The sequence below is a fragment of the Erythrolamprus reginae genome, chromosome 2, assembly GCF_031021105.1.
Source record: "Erythrolamprus reginae isolate rEryReg1 chromosome 2, rEryReg1.hap1, whole genome shotgun sequence".
In the NCBI taxonomy this organism is placed as follows: Eukaryota; Metazoa; Chordata; class Lepidosauria; order Squamata; family Dipsadidae; genus Erythrolamprus; species Erythrolamprus reginae.
In genome coordinates this window covers 15,866,383-15,886,212 of record NC_091951.1, presented here as the reverse complement: position 1 = coordinate 15,886,212, position 19,830 = coordinate 15,866,383, and the positions used below count along the sequence as shown (strand labels likewise).

The following is a 19,830-nucleotide window of genomic DNA, read 5'->3' as shown; positions in this document are numbered from 1 at the left end:
GTATTTGAAGACTGCTGTTATGTCTCCCTTGGACCTCCTCTTCACTAGGCTATTCATGCCCAGTTCCTGCAACCTTTCTTCATATGTTCTATGATCTGTATTCTATGTTCATATGTTCTACATTTTAAAGTCCTACAGGATTACCTTTCCTACTGAAGATAAAGCATACATGTATTATGAAACTTTAGAGGCCACTAACATTAACTAATCATTTTATTAAACATTTATAAATAGGTTAGCCCACATGTCATCAATTTTGTCCTAAAATTCTCATGATCAAATTCATCATAAAAACTTTGAAGAGCAGTATTGCCCTGGAGAAGATTTTCTACCAACTGAACAATGCAATGAATATCCCAGTTGGTGGGCCCCTCTATTATAAATAGTACTTGCTCTACCCATTTGGGTGAAAGATGACAATTCTTGTTCCTACATATAAAAAGGGAATAAAACAGACCCTAAAAATTCCAGCCCCATTTGTCTAACAGATGTTGTGACTAAAATACATGACAGCTTTCCCTTGAATAGAGTCGAGAATGGTCCATGAAAAATGCATTTCTTGTAGAAGAACCAGCAGTCTTTAAGCAGATTTGATCCACTATTGGTAATTCCATTGCCTCGAACCATCTAACGATAAAAAATATCACTCAGAGGAAACAATGGTTTCCTGCCTTTACAACATTTGACACAGTTAACAAAGGAATGCCATGGAAGAAACAGATTGCTTTAAAAGAGAACTGAGAATGCTGATCCTGCTTTCTATGAGCACTGACAGCGAGAACAATTAATCAGTGGAACAGCTTGCCTCATGAAGCTGTGTGTACTCCATTACTGGAGCTTTTCGAAAAGAGACTGAAGATTCATTTTGTATGGAATGGCAGGGCCACCATCAGGAATTTTGGGGCCCCATACAGCCTAAGTGTCCGCCCCCCCCCGCCATTTAAAAACTATTTTAAGTCGCCAAGCCACTCCATCCCCCAGGGATCATTTCCCGCTTCACGCCAAGCGAGGCGGTCCCATAGGCCAGTGTTTCCCAACCTTGACAACTTGAAGATATCTGGACTTTAACTCCCAGAATTCCCCAGCCTGCGAGGAGCTGGAAAGGACGAGGGGAGAGAAAAAACAGGGTACCAGCAGTCGGGCGGGTGTCTTGAGGGGGCACTCCCATCTGGAAGGAACGGAAGAAAGGCAAGGGCGAGCTATGAAGGAAGGAGGGAGGGTGGAAGGAAGGAAGGAAGGAAGGGTAAAAGGGGCGATCAAGAGAGGAATGGGTGAATGAATGGACGGAGGGTGGGAAGGAAGGAAAGAGGGAAGGGACAGGAACAGAGGAAGGGTGCAAAGAAAGCAAGGAAAGGTGTGAAAGGGGAGAGTAAGAGAGGAAGGAGTGAAAGAAGGGAGTGAGGGAGGAAAGAAGGGAGGAAGGAGAAGGAAAGCAAGAAATTGAGGGAGAGAAAGAAAGAAAGAAAGAAAGAAAGAAAGAAAGAAAGAAAGAAAGAAAGGGGGAAGGGACAGAACAGAGGAAGGAAGCAAGGCAACTTATGAAAGGGGAGAGTAAGAGAGGAAGGACTGAAGGAAGGGAGGGAGGGAAGAAGGTAGGAAGGAGAAAGAAAAGAAGAAATAGAGGAAGGGAAGGTAAAAGAGAGAAAGAAAAAGAGCAAGAAAGAAAGAAAAAGAGAGAAAGAAAGAATGAAAGAGAAATAAAAATAGAGAGGGGGAATGAAAGAAATGGAAGGAGGGAAGGAAGGAGAGAAAGAAAGAGAAAGAAAGAAAGAAAGAGAAAGAAAAAAGAATGAAAGAGCAAGAGAGAAAGAGAGAAAGAGAGAAAGAGAGAAAGCAGAAATGAGAAGCTGAGAGCTGGCAGGCCAGGAGCCTCGCATGTGCTGTTGGAAGGGGGCTTGGTGGTCCTGGGAGATTGTGAACATTGTTCCTTCTTCCCTCCCAGCACAGAGGGGTGGCTTCCTCCTGCAAGGAGAGCTCTGCTCACCAACCTCTCCCAACTTCTTCCACAAATAGGTTTCAGATGAGAAGCCTCACCTGGGTTCCCGGAGCCCCTTAGAAACAGAACTTCCCAGCAGCGGGGGGGAGGCAGCGTCAAGAAGGGCTCCACACGGCACTGGAAGGGCTCACCTTGCGCCGCGCCGCCCCGGTTCCCCGCTGCACCTCCCCAGTGCAAAGCGCAGGACTGCCGCCTCCCCCTCGCCCCAGGATCTCGCGCTTGCAGCTTCGGGCAGGGGGCTTGCGGGGGGGCGGCAAATGGTTTCTTGGAAGCGGAACCTCGGAGCAACTCAACCGCCTTGCTTCCACCAGAGAAACACCAAAGCGAGAGCTGGCAAGCGGGGGAGAACGGGGACTGCCTTCCATGGGAGTTCGGGGGGGTTGGGGCGTGCAGGGGCTGGCAGGCAGGGAGGGAGGCGCCAGCATCGGACGGGTCGGACGGAGGTGTCGGATGGGCAGCGCTTTCGCCTTGGCATTGCGCTGCGCGGGAAGGGCGGCGCCTTCCCTAACCGCGCCTCCGCCCGGGTTGGCAGCCGGGCCATCGAGAGGGGCGTCCGGAGCGCTCCAGGAAAGGCTCTGAGCCGCTAACGCTCCTCCGGCGCCGCTCCGCCTCCTAAACCTGTGCGGTGGAGGCGTCCCCCGGCCCAGCACTTCCGGAGGCCAAAAGGCGCGGCTCTCTTCGGGGTTGGGGAGTTTTTGGCGGGCGCCAGGGCCCGGGCCCCCCCAATTTTCCAATTTGCCCGGGCCCGGGACAGCAGTCCCAGTAATACCCGTCTATCGGCAGCCCTGTGGAATGGTATATGATTTATTGTGTGATCAGGCAGTTGGAATAGAAGACCCCAAGGATCCCTTCTATTCCCATTTTTTCATGTGCTATGTTCATTTGTTTGAGAATGTGTTTTAGGATTGAGTTCCCCACCATTTCCAGCTGTGCGGATCAGTGGTGGTGGGGGAGTTTAGAAGAGATGGTTCTGTGCAGGCAGTTGGCTTAGATTGAGCATGCATGGACATGTGCTTGCATGTGCATGTGTGTGCGCGCATGCACACACACACACACTCCGCTCACACAAGTGAGTATTCACATGCATCTGCACAGTTGCTGACCATTTCTGCAGCCTAGTAGCAAACCCTTCATGGACCACTAGTGGGCCATGGTATATAGGCTGGGGATCCCTGTTTTAGGATCAATGGAGTCTTGAGATGTAGGACTGATCCTTAGGAAAAGGTAGGACAAATGTGCTGCCAATATGACATTTGGATTTCATGTACCGTTAAGAAGGCTGAAGAGATGCATTAGCCAGCTCCGAAAGCCCAACACCAAGAGCCCACCATCACAATGAAGGGACAAAAGCTGCAAGCAGTTGACCAATTTACGTACATTGACAGCACCCTCTCCCTTACAGTGACAATTGACATTGAGGTCAACTGCAGAATCTCCAAGGCAAGCTCTGCATTAGGCAGACTACTGACCAATGTGTGGGACGATCATGGAATAAGCCTGGCCACTAAGCTCAAAGTCTAATGAGTAGTAGTGCTAATTACCTGATGTATGCCAGTGAGAGTTGGACTGAATACAGGATACATGCTAGGCAATTGAGCCATTTCCATATGACCTGCCTCCATAGAATTCTGAGGATCAGGTGGCAGGATAAAGTGCCAGACACAGAATTCTTCTCGAGAGCAGGCCTGCCATCAATTCACACTCTGCTGGTGTTGTGGTTAGCTCTGGCCCAGCTCCTGCCCCAAGGACGGTGGATGTGGGGGAGACATCCACATGCTGCAGGCCTGTTTTGCCCCCCGGTGGAATCTGCTGATGAAGGCTCCTCTGACCAAGAAGACACGAGTGACAGGGAGGAGGAGAGTGTGGCAGACAGCTCAGAAGGAGATCAATTATCTAGCTCCTCCTTGGATTCGGAACAAGAGTCAATGCGGAGAGTGATGCATAGGCAACAACAACTGAGAGATTATTATCAAAGAAAATGAGGCCATCTGTGGTTGGGTGGGGCTGTGGTAATTAGTGAGGCTTCTATAAATAGCAGCCTGTGGGTTTGGCCATTGTGGAGGATTATCTGATCGTTGTGTTTCGTGACTGCTTTACTGACTTGGACGTTTTGTGTGCTGATTTTTCCCCGCTTTGAAACTAAACCAGAGCAAAGTGTGTTTCACTTTGTGAAAGTAGAAGGACTGTGAATTACCTCACAGCTGCAAGCTAAGTATCTCAGAACTGATAAGGGACTTGTACAAATTACCAGTTTGTTTGGAGAGGAGTGCTCTTTGCTATACCAAAAGAGGGCTTAGTTGAAGTGAATTTTCATTATAAAGAACATTGTTTTGAATTTTCAAATGTGAGTGTGTGTGAAATTTGTACCTGTGAATTTTTGAGAGGAGTCTACCAGAGAGCCCGACAGAACAGCTGATGAAAGCCCAGACACGCTGGACAGGACATGTTGCAAGGATGCCAGACCATCGCATCCCTAAACAGCTCCTCTATGGTGAGCTGTCTAAAGGAAAGCAATTGCGCAGGGAAAAAAGGAAGCAATACAAAGATACAATGAAAGCCTCCTTCAAGTCCCTAAATATCAACACTACCTCCTGGAAAACTCTGCAACAAAATCAATCAACATGGCATATTCTGATCCACTAAGATTGCCTGACATCTGAGGACAGAAGAACAGTCATAGAAGAAGAGAAGCAAGCACTCTGCAAAGCCAGAACTGCTAATGCTGCAATAATGGTGGCATTGGCAGTTCTGTGTTAGCAAAAACTTCAGAAGAGAAGGATTTAGGGGTAGTGATTTCTGACAGTCTCAAAATGGGTGAGCAGTGTGGTCGGACAGTAGGAAAAGCAAGTAGGATGCTTGGCTGCATAGCTAGAGGTATAACAAGCAGGAAGAGGGAGATTGTGATCCCCTTATATAGAGCGCTGGTGAGACCACATCTGGAATACTGTGTTCAGTTCTGGAGACCTCACCTACAAAAAGATATTGACGAAATTGAATGGCTCCAAAGACGGGCTACAAGAATGGTGGAAGGTCTTAAGCATAAAACGTATCAGGAAAGACTTAATGAACTCAATCTGTATAGTCTGGAGGACAGAAGGAAAAGGGGGGACATGATCGAAACATTTAAATATGTCAAAGGGTTAAGTAAGGTTCAGGAGGGAAGTGTTTTTAATAGGAAAGTGAACACAAGAACAAGGGGACACAATCTGAAGTTAGTTGGGGGAAAGATCAAAAGCAACATGAGAAAATATTATTTTACTGAAAGAGTAGTAGATCCTTGGAACAAACTTCCAGCAGACGTGGTTGGTAAATCCACAGTAACTGAATTTAAACATGCCTTGGATAAACATATATCCATTGTAAGATAAAATACAGGAAATAGCCGCCCCGAGTCTTCGGAGAGGGGCGGCATACAAATCTAAGTAATAAATAATAAAATAAAATAAGGGCAGACTAGATGGACCATGAGGTCTTTTTCTGCCATCAGTCTTCTATGTTTCTATATGATGCAGACACATTATGGACAGCCCACAACCTGTTAGATGTCCAAGTCCTCTTCGAAAACGATGGATGGACATCATCAGCACTGTTAAGAAGACTTGGCTCCTAAGTATTATTTGATTATTGATAAGTCAAAGTCAAAAGTTATGGTCTCCCAATTCACAATATGTGCAAGTTAAGAAAACTGTAGAAGATTCAAATGTAAGAAGACCATGTATGATAAGAACCCAATATTTCTGCTTTTAAAATTCCTCAGTGTTTCCATTGTACAATCTTTCCCTGGTGACAGGATACTTGGATCAAAATGGAGATGTAGTAGCATATCTGGAGGTTCTTAGTAGGATGGTTATCCCGAAGGATGATACCATAAACAAGGAATTGGGGAGTTTTGAAAGGCAAAGACTTATAATCAAGGAAGATGCTTTGTTAAATCTAAAATGGCTCATCAAGGTGGGGAAAATATTGATGTCTTTTCTCACCACCACCACCACCACCAAAAAACCCAATTAGGACCCATTTCAAGTGAGCGAAATCAAAAACAACAGCTAGAACCCAACGCCACCAAGGATCTGATAGCTATGTCTTGGAATGCTCTGTTAGAGCTATTCTCAGTTAGGGATACCAATGTTACTAAATAAACCTGTGGAAGGGAGAAAGTTATTTTCATTGTCATTGAAGGAACTAAGACATCTCAGATTCTCATCATGTTGACCAACTACAAAACTCCACTATTATATGTATAACATCCTGTACCCTACTTTCCGAGCTATAAGAATCAGTGGAAAGTGGTGCAACTATTGAACATTCATTTTTCAAATATGTAAATGTCAAATTTCTGACCTCAGGAAATTTAAGAGCAAAAAACATAAATGCAAATTCAACTGCTCAAAAGAGTTCAATGACCATCTTGCAATTCTTACTGACAAGGATGGCGCATACTACCATCCATCAGCACTTTATTTCAAGCAAAATTATTAGCTCAGTTCACATATGGGGAACAGTTTGGCTCATTTTTCAGAAATTATCCTTTCAGAGGATGATTAGAATTAAAATTCCTCTCTTTCATGTTTCTATATTTCTTCTGACCATAAGATTCTCCTTTGTATTCAGTTCAGGTCTGATTACAATAATGTAGCACTTAGGGATGAAGATGCAACCTAATAGACCAGCAGTAGAAGACAGGATAGAGATGACTTGCACAGCTACCATGTATTTCCCTTTTGTGCTCATGTAGGTGGGTACAAAAGTCATCCAGACACTGCAGAAGACCAGCATGCTGAAGGTGATCAATTTGGCTTCATTGAAAGCCCCAGGCAGATTCCTGGACAGGAAAGCCACTGTAAAGCAGATGACAGCTAGGAAGCCCATATAGCTGAGGGTGATGTAGAACATAACAACTGAACCTTCATTGCATTGAAGGATGATCACTCCAGGTTGGGAATGGAAGTCAGAATCAGGGAATGGTGGAGAAACTCCAAGCCAGATGGAACAGATGATAATTTGGACAGCAGAACAAGAAAGGACGATGGAGTTGGCCAAGCTCTTCCCCAACCATCTCTTCACTTGGTTTCCTGGTTTTGTGGCCAAGAAAGCTAGTATCAAAATGATTGTTTTGGCCAATACAGAAGACACAGCTACTGAGAAGACAATGCTAAACACTGTTTGTCGTAGAAGACAGGTGAGTTTCCTTGGTTGACCAATGAAGAGAAAAGGAGACAAAAAGCAAAGCAGAAGGGAGACCAGGAGGATGTAGGAGAGGTCCTGGTTGTTGGCTTTGACAATAGGAGTTTCTCGGTACTGAAGGAACATGATTAAAACAGCTCCAGTAGTTAGGAACAAGACAAGTGAAAAAGAGACCAGAATGATAACCAGATGATCTCCATAAGACAGGAAAGATATACTTTTGGGAATACATCGGAATCTATCCTCATTTGGATGTTTATCATCTGGACACTTGGTGCATATTTTTGTATCTGAAAAACCCCAAAAACATTTTTTTTCTTTTAATACTCTGTATTTTAGCTATAGCAATAGCATTTAGACTTATATACCACTTCACATTGCTTTACAGCCCTCTCGAAGCGGTTTAAAGAGTCAGCATATATTGCCCCCAACAATCTGGGTCCTCATTTTGTCCACCTCAGAAGGATGGAAAGCTGAGTCAACCTTGAGCCTGGTGAGATTTGATCTACCAAATTGCTGGCAGCTGGTGATCAGCAGAAGTAGCCTGCAGTACTGCACTTCAACTATTGCACCACCATGGCTCTTTTTACCTTTCAATATATGCCTTTGCCAAGCTGCTGCAGAAGTTGATGATAAATTAATGGCTTGCCACACATTCTATAAAAGATGTGAGGGGTGAATACCAGGAGGGAACAGATGCAGCCACTGGGGCTGGAAGTGAGGAAAGAACTGGCCACGCTGGCGCTATCTGACTAGGAAACATGATAAGTTTGTGAGTGGGAGACAAGGGATGTGAACTTTCAACTGAGTGGGAAACTCAGATTCATGTTTCCCTATGTAGGTGCCAGAATGGCTTCAGGAATAAATTGAAACTTTGAGAAATACTTGGTGTCTGATTTAGTTTGGATGTTAGCTGGAACCTTGACTTCCTCCTTGTGACAACGACTGATATTTTCCAAGATGGAAACAATTGAACACCATTTTCCAAGATGTACTTCATATCTCCAGAGAAGGGAAATATGATGGGAAGTTATATAGATTTCATGGCAACAATCATTTTTAAAAATGGACCTAAGAAAATTTATTAATTTTGAAAGAATTCCTAGAAAGATAAACATGGAAGAACAGATTCAAATTATAAAGCAGAAAATAGATTTTTCCAAAGCTTCTCCAATCCACAATTTCTCCTTTCTTATCTGCTTCCCCTTCAAGGTATTTTTGCTATTCTTCCCTTTATATAAGAACTGTGCATTTGGAAAATAGAAAAGAAAACATTCAATATGGCTGTCAGACCAAAGCCAACATTTAGAGTTAGAGACTTTGGCCTGCTACAGTAAAATAGTATCATGGAAACCAAGAGAGGTAGTTGCATGAGAGGGAAATTTATTAGCCACAAAAAATTCCTTTCTTAGAGTTCTGCACCAGTGGATGTAAGGAGGAGGTTGGTGTAATCTCTGCACTTGGACTATTCCTTGTGATGAATTTGTGGGTGTGGGGATTGGGGGGGTTGAACCTTAACCTGAGTGGGGTACTGGAAGAAAGTTAATATTGTGATGGCAACAGTGAAACAAACATGGCTCTGCTAATAAATCAAACCTTGGATGAGAGATTTGGACTGGAATCTGATTTATTTCTCAAATGCTATTTGGGGCGCTGACATTATGAGTATTGGGATAATGTCAGTATCCCAAATAGCATCTGAGAAATAAATCAGATTCCAGTCCAAATCTCTCATCCAAGGTTCAATTTATTAGCAGAGCCATGTTGGTCACATGTTGCCATGTTGCCATCCCGATACTACCTCCCTTCTATTTCCCGTAATACTATTCTACAGTGGCAGGCCAAAGTCTCTAGCTCCAAATGATGGCTTTGACTTGACAATGGTTTTCTAGATATAATTTCATCAAAATGTTCTGGATGGATCCACTTTACACAAGGCTTCACTTACACACTTCTTCAGTTTGACCTACCTTCCTGAGTGGAGATAGTCCCCTCTGGACAAGGAACACAGTCATAGCAACAAACTGGCTCTCCTTCCCAAGCTCGCTTGACAAATCCAGAACGACATTTTTCCACACATTTGGACTGAGGCAAAGACTGAGAAGAAAAAGAAGGAATGCCAAAGAAAATGTCTCTTTTTTTTGTAAATATTTTTATTGATTTTTTAACAATTTTTATATCACACAACATATAACAGTGCATAGTGAATTGTGCCCACCACCCCGACACACACACATTCCCCACCACCAAATTGGGGGTGTTTCTTGTACCGTCCACTTAACCCAAAGAAAATGTCTCAAGACCAAGTATCCATGGAAAATGATAACAAAGCATAAGATCAGAAAATCTTTATCATCATTTTTTTTACTGTGAGTACAAAAATGAAATTCTATTGCTTGCTCTCAAAAGAAAGTTGTGAAAGAAGGAAAATAATTATTTATGATTTAAAGTTCACAAGGAATTATCTTTCCCTGTGAACAGAAATCATTGGAAATCCTTCATAGGATCAGAATGTCACGCTGGAAATTGCCAGCCACAGAGACATTCAGTAGTTAAAGAGTTAATGTGTGCCTTTTCCCTCTTGATCACTCCCACATTCACATCATATCCTATTAATCATTTCCACCTGCTTACGTAGCAGCACATTCCTATTATCTCCTTCTTCTTTACGCCATGTTTTTAAGCTGCTTGATAGTGTGTCTCTCACGGCACTGTTATTTTTTTTTTTAAAATAAAGTATGTTTGCTTTGATTTACTACTGCCTGAGTCTCCTTTAAATCCATCCCTCCACCTTATCAGTTACTAAGGTGACATGGAAGCCAGAGGATGGTTTATTTATTCTAATTAATCAGGCTGGAATGCCTGCAAAAAAGCGGAAAAATTTCCCTCCTTCCGAAGAAGATATGCCGATCCCAGCCGAACAGCTACCTGGCTTCGCACTAAGCAATGTTTCTGCTGAGGACACATCAAAGGAACAGATAAGTGCTGAATCTAATTTACTCTTATTAACTCAACAAATTAATCTATCAAGCGAAGCACGGGCAATCAGCCCGGAGCTCCAGACAGAAATAGTTATAAATCCTAGTCAGCAAGGGAGTCTGCCAGAAAATCTCGGAGTGAAGCCGAAAGTTAGATTTCAGCAAAGCTTGATGTCTGAGCCAATTTTAAAAGAAAGCAAGCCTTTATCAGATGACATTAATTAATTAATTTATTTATTATTTATTATTTGGATTTGTATGCCGCCCCTCTCCGAAGACTCGGGGCGGCTCACAACAAGTGTAAAACAAATCATAAATAATTCAATTAATTAAAATATTTAAAGATTTAAAAAACCCCATATACTAACAGACACACACACAGGCATACCATGTATAAATTAAATGTGCCCAGGGGGAGATGTTTAGTTCCCCCATGCCTGACGGCAAAGGTGGGTTTTGAGGAGTTTACGGAAGGCAGGAAGAGTAGGGGCAGTTCTGATCTCCGGGGGGAGTTGGTTCCAGAGAGTCGGTGCCGCCACAGAGAAGGCTCTCCCCCTGGGGCCCGCCAACCGACATTGTTTAGTTGACGGGACCCGGAGGAGGCCCACTCTGTGGGACCTAATCGGTCGCTGGGATTCGTGCGGCAGAAGGCGGTCTCGGAGATATTCTGGTCCGATGCCATGAAGGGCTTTAAAGGTCATAACCAACACTTTGAATTGTGACCGGAAACTGATCGGCAGCCAATGCAGACTGCGGAGTGATGGTGAAACATGGGCATACCTGGGTAAGCCCATGACTGCTCTCGCAGCTGCATTCTGCACGATCTGAAGTTTCCTAACACTTTTCAAAGGTAGCCCCATGTAGAGAGCATTACAGTAGTCGAACCTCGAGGTGATGAGGGCATGAGTGACTGTGAGCAATGAGTCCCGGTCCAGATAGGGCCGCAACTGGTGCACCAGGCGAACCTGGGCAAACGCCCCCCTCGCCACAGCTGAGAGATGGTTTTCTAATGTGAGCTGTGGATCGAGGAGGACGCCCAAGTTGCGGACCCTCTCTGAGGGGGTCAGTAATTCCCCCCCCAGGGTAATGGACGGACAGATGGGATTGTCCTTGGGAGGCAGAACCCACAGCCACTCCGTCTTATCCGGGTTGAGTTTGAGTCTGTTGACACCCATCCAGGCCCCAACAGCCTCCAGGCACCGGCACATCACTTCCACTGCTTCGTTGACTGGGCATGGGGTGGAGATGTAAAGCTGGGTATCATCGGCATATTGATGATACCTCACCCCATGTCCTTGGATGATCTCACCCAGCGGTTTCATGTAGATGTTAAATAGCAAGGGGGAGAGGACCGACCCCTGAGGCACTCCACAAGGGAGAGACCTCGGAGCCGACCTCTGACCCCCCACTAACACTGACTGCGACCGGCCAGAGAGGTAGGAGGAGAACCACTGACGCACAGTGCCTCCCACCCCCAACCCCTCCAACCGGTGCAGAAGGATACCATGGTCGATGGTATCGAAAGCTGCTGAGAGATCGAGGAGCACCAGGACAGAGGATAAACCCCTGTCCCGGGCCCGCCAGAGATCATCCATCAACGCGACCAAAGCGGTTTCCGTGCTGTAACCGGGCCTGAAACCCGACTGCTGGGGACCTAGATAATTGGCTTCTTCCAAGGACCGCTGGAGCTGGAGTGCCACCACCTTCTCAACAACCTTCCCCATAAAGGGAAGGTTGGAGACTGGACGATAGTTGTTAAGTACGGCTGGGTCCAGGGAAGGCTTCTTGAGGAGGGGGCGCACAAGCGCTTCTTTATAGAGTGTTGGAAAAGCTCCCCTCCCCAAGGAAGCGTTGGTAATCTCCTGGGCCCAGCTCCGTGTCACCTCCCTGCTGGCCGAGACCAACCAGGAGGGACACGGATCCAGTAGACAGGTGGCGGAACTCACAGCTCCAATGACCTTGTCCACTTCATCAGGTGTCACCAGATCAAACTCTTCTCAGACAGGTGGACAAGTACGTGCCCCAGTCACCTCGACTGACTCATTGTCAGTCGACTCTGTTTTACAATTGGAGTCGAGGTCGTCCCGGATCTGAGTGACTTTATCAGCGAAAAACGTGTTAAACTCCTCGGCGCTACTCTGCAAGGGCTCCCCAACTCCCTCCTGATTAAGAAGGGAGCAGGTCACCCTAAACAGAGCGGCCGGGCGGGATTCCGCTGATGCAATCAAGACAGCATGGTACGCGCATCTTGCCGCCTTGAGCGCCACTTTGTAAGTCTTAATAAAAGCTCTTACAAGTGTTCGATCAGATTCAGACCTACTCTTCCTCCATCGCTTCTCTAGACGTCTCTTTTGGCGTTTCAACTCCCGGAGCTCCTCGTTGAACCATGGGGCTCTACGGGGTCTAGCGCCATGGAGAGGTCGCAAAGGCGCAATCCGGTCGAGAGCCTCCGCAGCAGCCGTATTCCAGGCCTCCGCAAGAGACTCCGCCGAACTGTGGATGAGTGCCTCTGGAATAACCCCAAGCGCCGTCTGAAATCCCTCTGGGTCCATCAGGCGTCTGGGGCGGAACATCTTCATTGGTTCCGCCTCCCTGCGGGGAAGGATTGGAGCCAGGAAGTCAATCCGTAGTAGAAAATGGTCTGACCATGACAAAGGCAATGCTTCTAAGCCCCTTAGTCTCAGACCATTTCTCAATTGCTCGGAAAGGAATACCATGTCAGGCGCGTGCCCTCCCTCGTGAGTCGGACCCTGTACTACTTGAGTCAGGTCCATGGCTGTCATGGTGGCCATGAACTCCTGTGCCAACCCAGAGGTTTCGCCGAGTGACAGCAGGTTGAAGTCCCCCAGGACAATGAGTCCGGGGAACTCCACCGCCAACCCGGCTACCTCCTCGAGTAGCACAGGCAGGGCTTTTGACACGCAGCTGGGAGGCAGGTACGTGAGAAATAAGCCCACCTGGACCCCTAAGTCCAACTTCAACAAGAGAGACTCGCAACCCGCAATTTCCAGAGCAATGAGTCTACGCAGGCAAAGGCTCTCCCTGGCTATAATAGCCACTCCTCCCCCCCTTCCCTGGGGTCGAGGTTGATGCCATATCCGAAACCCGGCTGGGCAAATTTCAGAGAGAGGAACACCTCCCTCCGGGCCCAGCCAGGTTTCAGTAACACATGCCAGGTCGGCCTCCTCATCCAGGATCAAATCCCGGATGAGGAGAGATTTATTTACCACCGACCTGGCGTTAAGCAGCAGCAACCTGAGTCCAGGGCCAGAGTTACACTCACCACCAGTACCCAAGATTGGGCTCACAGAGCCAGAACAAGGGACCGTTATTAAGCAATGGTCCCTCGTTCCCCTGGAACGGCTAGCTCTGTGGCCCCCGCCATATCTGCCTCTCCCCAGCAACACAGGGATATTCCGACCCTCTGCCACCCCAGAGATCAGTGCCCCTTCCTCTCCCGTCTCCCGAGCGTCAGGTGGGCCAAATCTATCATTCACACTACTATCAAACCACTCATCCATACCATAACCCCCCACCCACCCACCCAATTATACCAATCATTCCATTCATACCCACAAGTATACTTATCCCAGTCATCCATTACTTAGCACCCCAATTATATTAAAAAACAATTAAATTTATAATAGTATAAAATAACAATTGATAAAAAATTTAAAACACTAAAACATTAAAATTATACTTATATAAATATAGGATAAAAATTATAAATTAGTAAAAATTCAGATTACAAGTTCCTTAGCTGAAGATTTAAGACAGGACATTAAAACTGCGCAGAAATGTCTATCAGAACTAAATATAGACAAAAAGTCAAGTGACCTTACTCAAAGTGAAAAGGATTTGATACAGTTTTATTGTACCCAGGTTACCCAGAAGGAGCAAAAGCTTGATAAAATAAGAAGCATGCAATTAAAATACTGTGAAAGCAAAAGAAATGATTCATTAGAGGCAAAGAAAATGGAGTCTGTCCAAAGACAGACTGATTTTTTTTAAAGCACTACTGATGTAATGCATTCCTTGCCATCCAAGGAACTATGTGCAGCATCACCCAGTAGCCAAACTGAGAATTTATCCAGGTCAACTTTTGTTTTTCCAGAAAGCAGCTCATTTTCAAGTCAGATCAAATATGTGCCACCTGGTGGCCAAATTAAGCAACTGCACCAACTGCACCAAAATGTTATTTTATTGCCAGAAGACTCAGGAGCGCCATCCAGTTACTGTTTTAAGCAATACAGGTCACTAAAAAATTTAGATGGCCAGAAAAATATTGATTTGCGCCAAAAAGATTCCTTTTTAGATTTCCAAATGAATAAAGAAGCTTCAGCAGGACAATTCTATTTTGCAGACAAAGGCAGGTTTGTACCTCAACAGACTTTTTTTCAGCAAGTACCCCAACCAAGTCAAGGGGTGCAATTCTCACAGGTACAACCGCCTTAAGTTCCTGCTACGCCCGTGCAACCGGCGCAAATTCCACTTCAGCCAGCTCAGCCATTATTGGCACCACGTCCTCAACTACAAAAACAGATGCCAGCTGTTTCCAAGACAATTCTCTACCTTGTCACCATTGCAAGGTGAGTCTCAACTTCAGAACAATGGGCGGAATTACAAGATGTGGTTACACCAGATCACGCTGATATTAGCTGCAGAAGGGGTTGACAACATTGTATTCAACTTGCCAAATAGACTCTGGACACAAGAAGAAAGAGCCTTAGATAGAAGAGCGACCATTTTGATTCTCATGTCTCTTGATACAGATTTATCAGTCAGATTCTCTCTTGCTAATACTGCAAACACCGTGATTACCGTGCTCGATGAACTTTACCATCCAATCTCTGCCGAGGGCACATGCCTGTTGTTTACTGACTTTTTCAATGCGAAACTAAAACCTGGAGAGAAAATTGCTCCACACTTGTCAAAACTCTTGACGATGCAAAAGGAATTGGGCGAAAGAGGATACAACATTGATCACATACAAATGACCACGGCAATCATTACGTCGCTAAATGAGGACTGGAAAGAGGCTATTACGAAGTGCCTTAGTATACCTCTACCTCAACGTACTACATCCAGAGTTTGCCAAATTTTAACCGAAGAAGAAATAATTATGGAACGCATGCTTAAATCCAGATCAACTACTACTAGAGCTCCAGCGAGTTGTGGTTACCAACAAAGAAGTAACCAATCCAGAAGATCAGATTTTCAACGCTCTCAATCTGCTGATCCACAACGCTCTCAATATCCTGCCCAGCCCAGAGGAAGAGGTTCCAGAGGCGGCAGACGCAGGAGTTCCAGTAACTACAGATCAGCTCAACGAGGTTCCGGAAGCGAATCACACTCTAAAATCAATACCTTGATTGTAAAAAATGTTCCTGACTTAAATTGTGAGTACAGCACAAGACATTTATGGACTTTAGATAGCGGAGCTGCTTTTCACATCACTCACCAAAAAGAACTTTTTACCGAATTACATGAAACTGACATAAAGGATGTGTATGCAGTCTCAAATCATGTATGCCAAGTCGAAGGAGAAGGAACTATCTACATAGATGAATTGGATCAGATGATTCCATGCATTCTCTACATTACAGATGCTGGAAGCAACATACTCAGCCTTCATCGCCTAAACAAAGACTTAGGCTACAAAGCTATGCTCCTGAACTATGACATCCACATTATTAGAAGTGGAACTGTTGTCGCATATGCCATTCCGATTGGTGGTGTTTTCTACCTGAAGCCAAATTTTTGTTCACTGATAGATGTAAGTATGAGTGTTCCAAACCATGAAAGCGCAGGCCTAGAGAGAAAACCTGCTGCTACTATAAAATCAGAGGCTCATAAAGCCAATGAATCTCAAGGTGTTCCGCATAATGTTGCAAATGCTAAACCTGTACTAACAAATAAACATTTTCATTCCAGGTGCATTCACCGTTGGCATCGTTGTTTGGGCCATGCTTCATATGACGTCTTAGCCAAGATGCCTGAATGTGTGAACGGTTTCAAAGTCGATAGTAATTGTCCTATTTACTTAGACTGTTTTGTTTGTAACAAATCTAAATCCAAAGCTTATCCCATTGCTAAGCATGCCCTTCGTTTGTCTTCACGCATTTTCGATTTGGTTCATACCGACATTTTCGGTCCATTTCGGCCTACTAGGGGTAACAATAAGTATTTCTTAACAATTGTTGATAGTTTTTCTAGATATGGTTTTGTGTATCTAATGAAACAGAAATCAGAGATGTTTCAGATCTTTACAGACTTTGCTGCATAGGTCTTCACTCAATTCGGTGTCCATATCAGAAGAATCCAAAGTGATCGTGGTGGAGAATTCATGTCTCAGCGATTCCAAAACTGGACGAGACGCAAAGGAATATGGCACCAAGCTTCAGCCCCTTACACTCCAGCTCACAATGGGATTGTAGAACGAAGACAAGGTGTTTTACAGACTACATATCGCTGTCTCCTAGAAGACGCTGATCTCGACAATTCCTACTGGGGCGAAGCACTAAGGTATGCAAACTACCTTGTTAATCGTACTTGGAGCAGTGTTTTAAAACAAACTCTGTACTACATGTTTTATGGGAAGAAACCTGACATTCAAAACCTTCACATTTTTGGCTCGTATGCCATGGTTAACATTCCACTGTCCCAGAGAAAGAAGGGTGGTCCAGTGGCAGAAAGACTGAGATTTATAGGTTTTGATGAAAGTTCCAAGTACTACAAATATACTGACTCTAACTACAGAGCTGTTATTTCCAATTCAGCTAAAGGAAGATACAAATTGATCCAGAATACACAGTAATGATACTTCAGTTTATTTTCCTAAAGATGTTCAAGGTACAGCGCAACCTGACTCACAGATAGCTGTTCCAGCTGTTCCAGCTGTTCCTGATGTACAGTCTTCACAAGTCGCAGATGATGTTCCTAGCGATGTAAATGAAGACGGAGATGACCAAAATGAATGGACCACGGTTCTAAGATGTTCCAGGAGAACCACAAAAGGAGTTCCTCCTCAAGCGCAAGTATCTCAAAAATTGTTTCCTGTTATTTGCAACAATGTTTTACTTCCTCCTGATAATTTCTATCAAATAAGACATTTACCTGAACCTGAACAAGAAAAATGGTATGATGCCATGCAAGCTGAACTTGACAGTTTAAAGAAACTTAAGGTGTACAAACACGTTGATCCTCCAGAGGACAAGAAAGTTATTGGCACACGATGTGTCTACAGAATTAAGCAAAAGCCAAACGGTGAGCAACTATACAAAGCAAGATTAGTAGCACAGGGCTACTCTCAGATTTTTCCAGATGATTACGCTGATACTTATTCACCTACTGTCAGAAATGAAAGTGTCAAAATCACCTTAACAACTGCCGCTGCCCTGAATTTAGAAGTTTTCCAGTTCGATGTCGAAACTGCCTATCTGAATGCTGATCTAGATGAAGAAATCTACGTGAAAGGTGCGCCCGGATTCCAGGACCAGGAAGGATGTGTCTGGCACCTGCAAAAGAGTCTGTATGGATTGAAACAATCTGGTTTAATGTGGCACAGATGTCTCATTGACAAGCTAAATTCAATGGGCTTTATTAAGTCCGACTCTGATGAATGCGTGTTTACAAAAGGGCAAGGTAATGTTTATGAAATTGTTCTTGTTTATGTTGATGATATTGTTTACATTGGTCCAAATCAACGTATGAGTGAGATTATTGCAAAAGGTTTAGAAAAACATTTTACACTGAAAAGCTTAGGACACATTCATGATTACTTAGGAGTTCAGATTCAGAAAACTCAGAAGGGGTTTAGCCTCTCACAAGCAAACAAGATTGATCAACTTTTACAACATTGCAACATGGCTGATGCACGCCCATGTCGGTCTCCAATGCAGACAGACTTTTACAAGTTGACATACCAAAACAGTCCTTTGTTTAAGGACCAAACACTTTATCGCTCAGTCATTGGGTCACTGTTATACATTAGCAGTTGGACAAGACCCGACATTTCACTTAGTGTGAATTTGTTGTCACGACACGTAGGCAACGCAACTACATTTTATTGGACATGCATAAAGAGATTGCTCAGATACATGAAGCGCACGAAGAACACGAAGTTGTTCCTGGAACCAGAACACAACAAGTATCCTGAATTGATTTACTATGCAGATTCTGATTGGGCGAGTGACATTGAAACTCGTCAAAGTACTTCTGGTTTTATAATGTTTTTTTTAAAAAAAATATTTTTTATTATTTTCAAAGTAAAACGAACAAAGACATACAACATTGAACATTTAAGGAGCTACTATTGCTCCGCTTATCATAGAAGTCTAACTAATACAAAATATAAAAAGCTATAACTGTTACAAGATCTAAGCAGAAAAGCCACACTTGAAGATTACATTATCATTAAATTTAATTATAGATTTTTAAAATTAAGATTATTGATTGAGTTTCTTTATATATATATATTTTTGAACAAAAAATAATAATAATATACTTATATGTATATATATATCAAAAAGCAATAAACAAATTATTAGTAATACAAAAAGAAAATAATATAAACACTTCTAAGTTAGTTATAATATGAACTATATAAACTATATAATTCTATCTTATAATTTTTAAATAATCATTTATTCTTATATGTTTAATTTTTAATACTATTTTTAACATTCCACCAATCATATACTTTATCCCAAATTTTATAAAATTCTGTTTCAGTTTGATTGTTCAACCTTTTAGTCATCATATCTAGTTCTGCACACTCTATAATTTTTTTAAACACCTCGGAATCTTTCGGTATCGTCTTTTCTTTCCATTTCTGCGCGAATGTTATTCGTGCCGCCGTCAATATATGTATTATTAAATAATAAATTTCTTTTTTATACTTTATATTTGAAATACCCAATAGAAAAAATTCAGGAGATTTTTTAATCTTCTCCTTTGTTATTTCATTTATCCAATTCTCTACTTTATTCCAAAATATTTTTGTCTCCGGACAGGTCCACCATGCATGGTAATATGTACCAACTTTTTTTTTGCATTTCCAACAAATGGGCGATACCGAAGAAAACATTTTAGAGATTCTATATGGTGGAAGGTGCCATCTATAAAACATCTTAATTTGATTTTCTTTGAAAGAGATTGATTTTGTTATTTTCCAATTATACATCCATATCTTTTCCCAAGTATCTAAATCAATCTCTTTGCCAAAATTTTTGCACCAACTGATCATATTATCTTTCAATATCCAACCTATCGTTCTATGATTTAGTAAATATTTATAAACATTTCCAATTGTCTTTGTTTGATTTTGGAATAATAATTTGCCCAGTACATTATTTTCTTTTTAAAAAATGTAAGTCTTTACGTCTATTTGATATCTAGAACTAATCTGCATATAATGCCACCAATCTAAATCTATACCTATCTCGTATAACTCTTGTTTTGTTCCTAATTTTAATTGATTATTTAACAGATCATTATATTTCCAAATCTTACCTTTTCCTTTAAGATTTGGGTGTACTATGGCTTCGAGGGGTGAAACCCATTCTGGCATTACTAAAAAATTATTTTTCTTTATTTCATTCCACACTTCTATCAATGCCTTTCTAATAACATTATTTTTAAAATATGAGTGGGTTCTTAACTTATCATACC

At 43.2% G+C, this 19,830-nt stretch overlaps 1 protein-coding gene across 1 annotated transcript in view; it reads right to left on the bottom strand.

Moving 5' to 3' along the window:
- Positions 1–6,559: 6,559 nt before the first annotated feature.
- LOC139159174 (vomeronasal type-2 receptor 26-like) overlaps positions 6,560–19,830 on the bottom strand; it is a 39,299-nt gene continuing 26,028 nt past the window's right edge. Inside the window, exons 6-7 of the mRNA XM_070736526.1 lie at positions 9,151–9,277; positions 6,560–7,470 (exon numbers count right to left, since the gene is read on the bottom strand). Coding sequence (XP_070592627.1) covers positions 6,560–7,470; positions 9,151–9,277 — 1,038 coding nt within the window. The remainder of the gene's footprint in view (positions 7,471–9,150; positions 9,278–19,830) is intronic.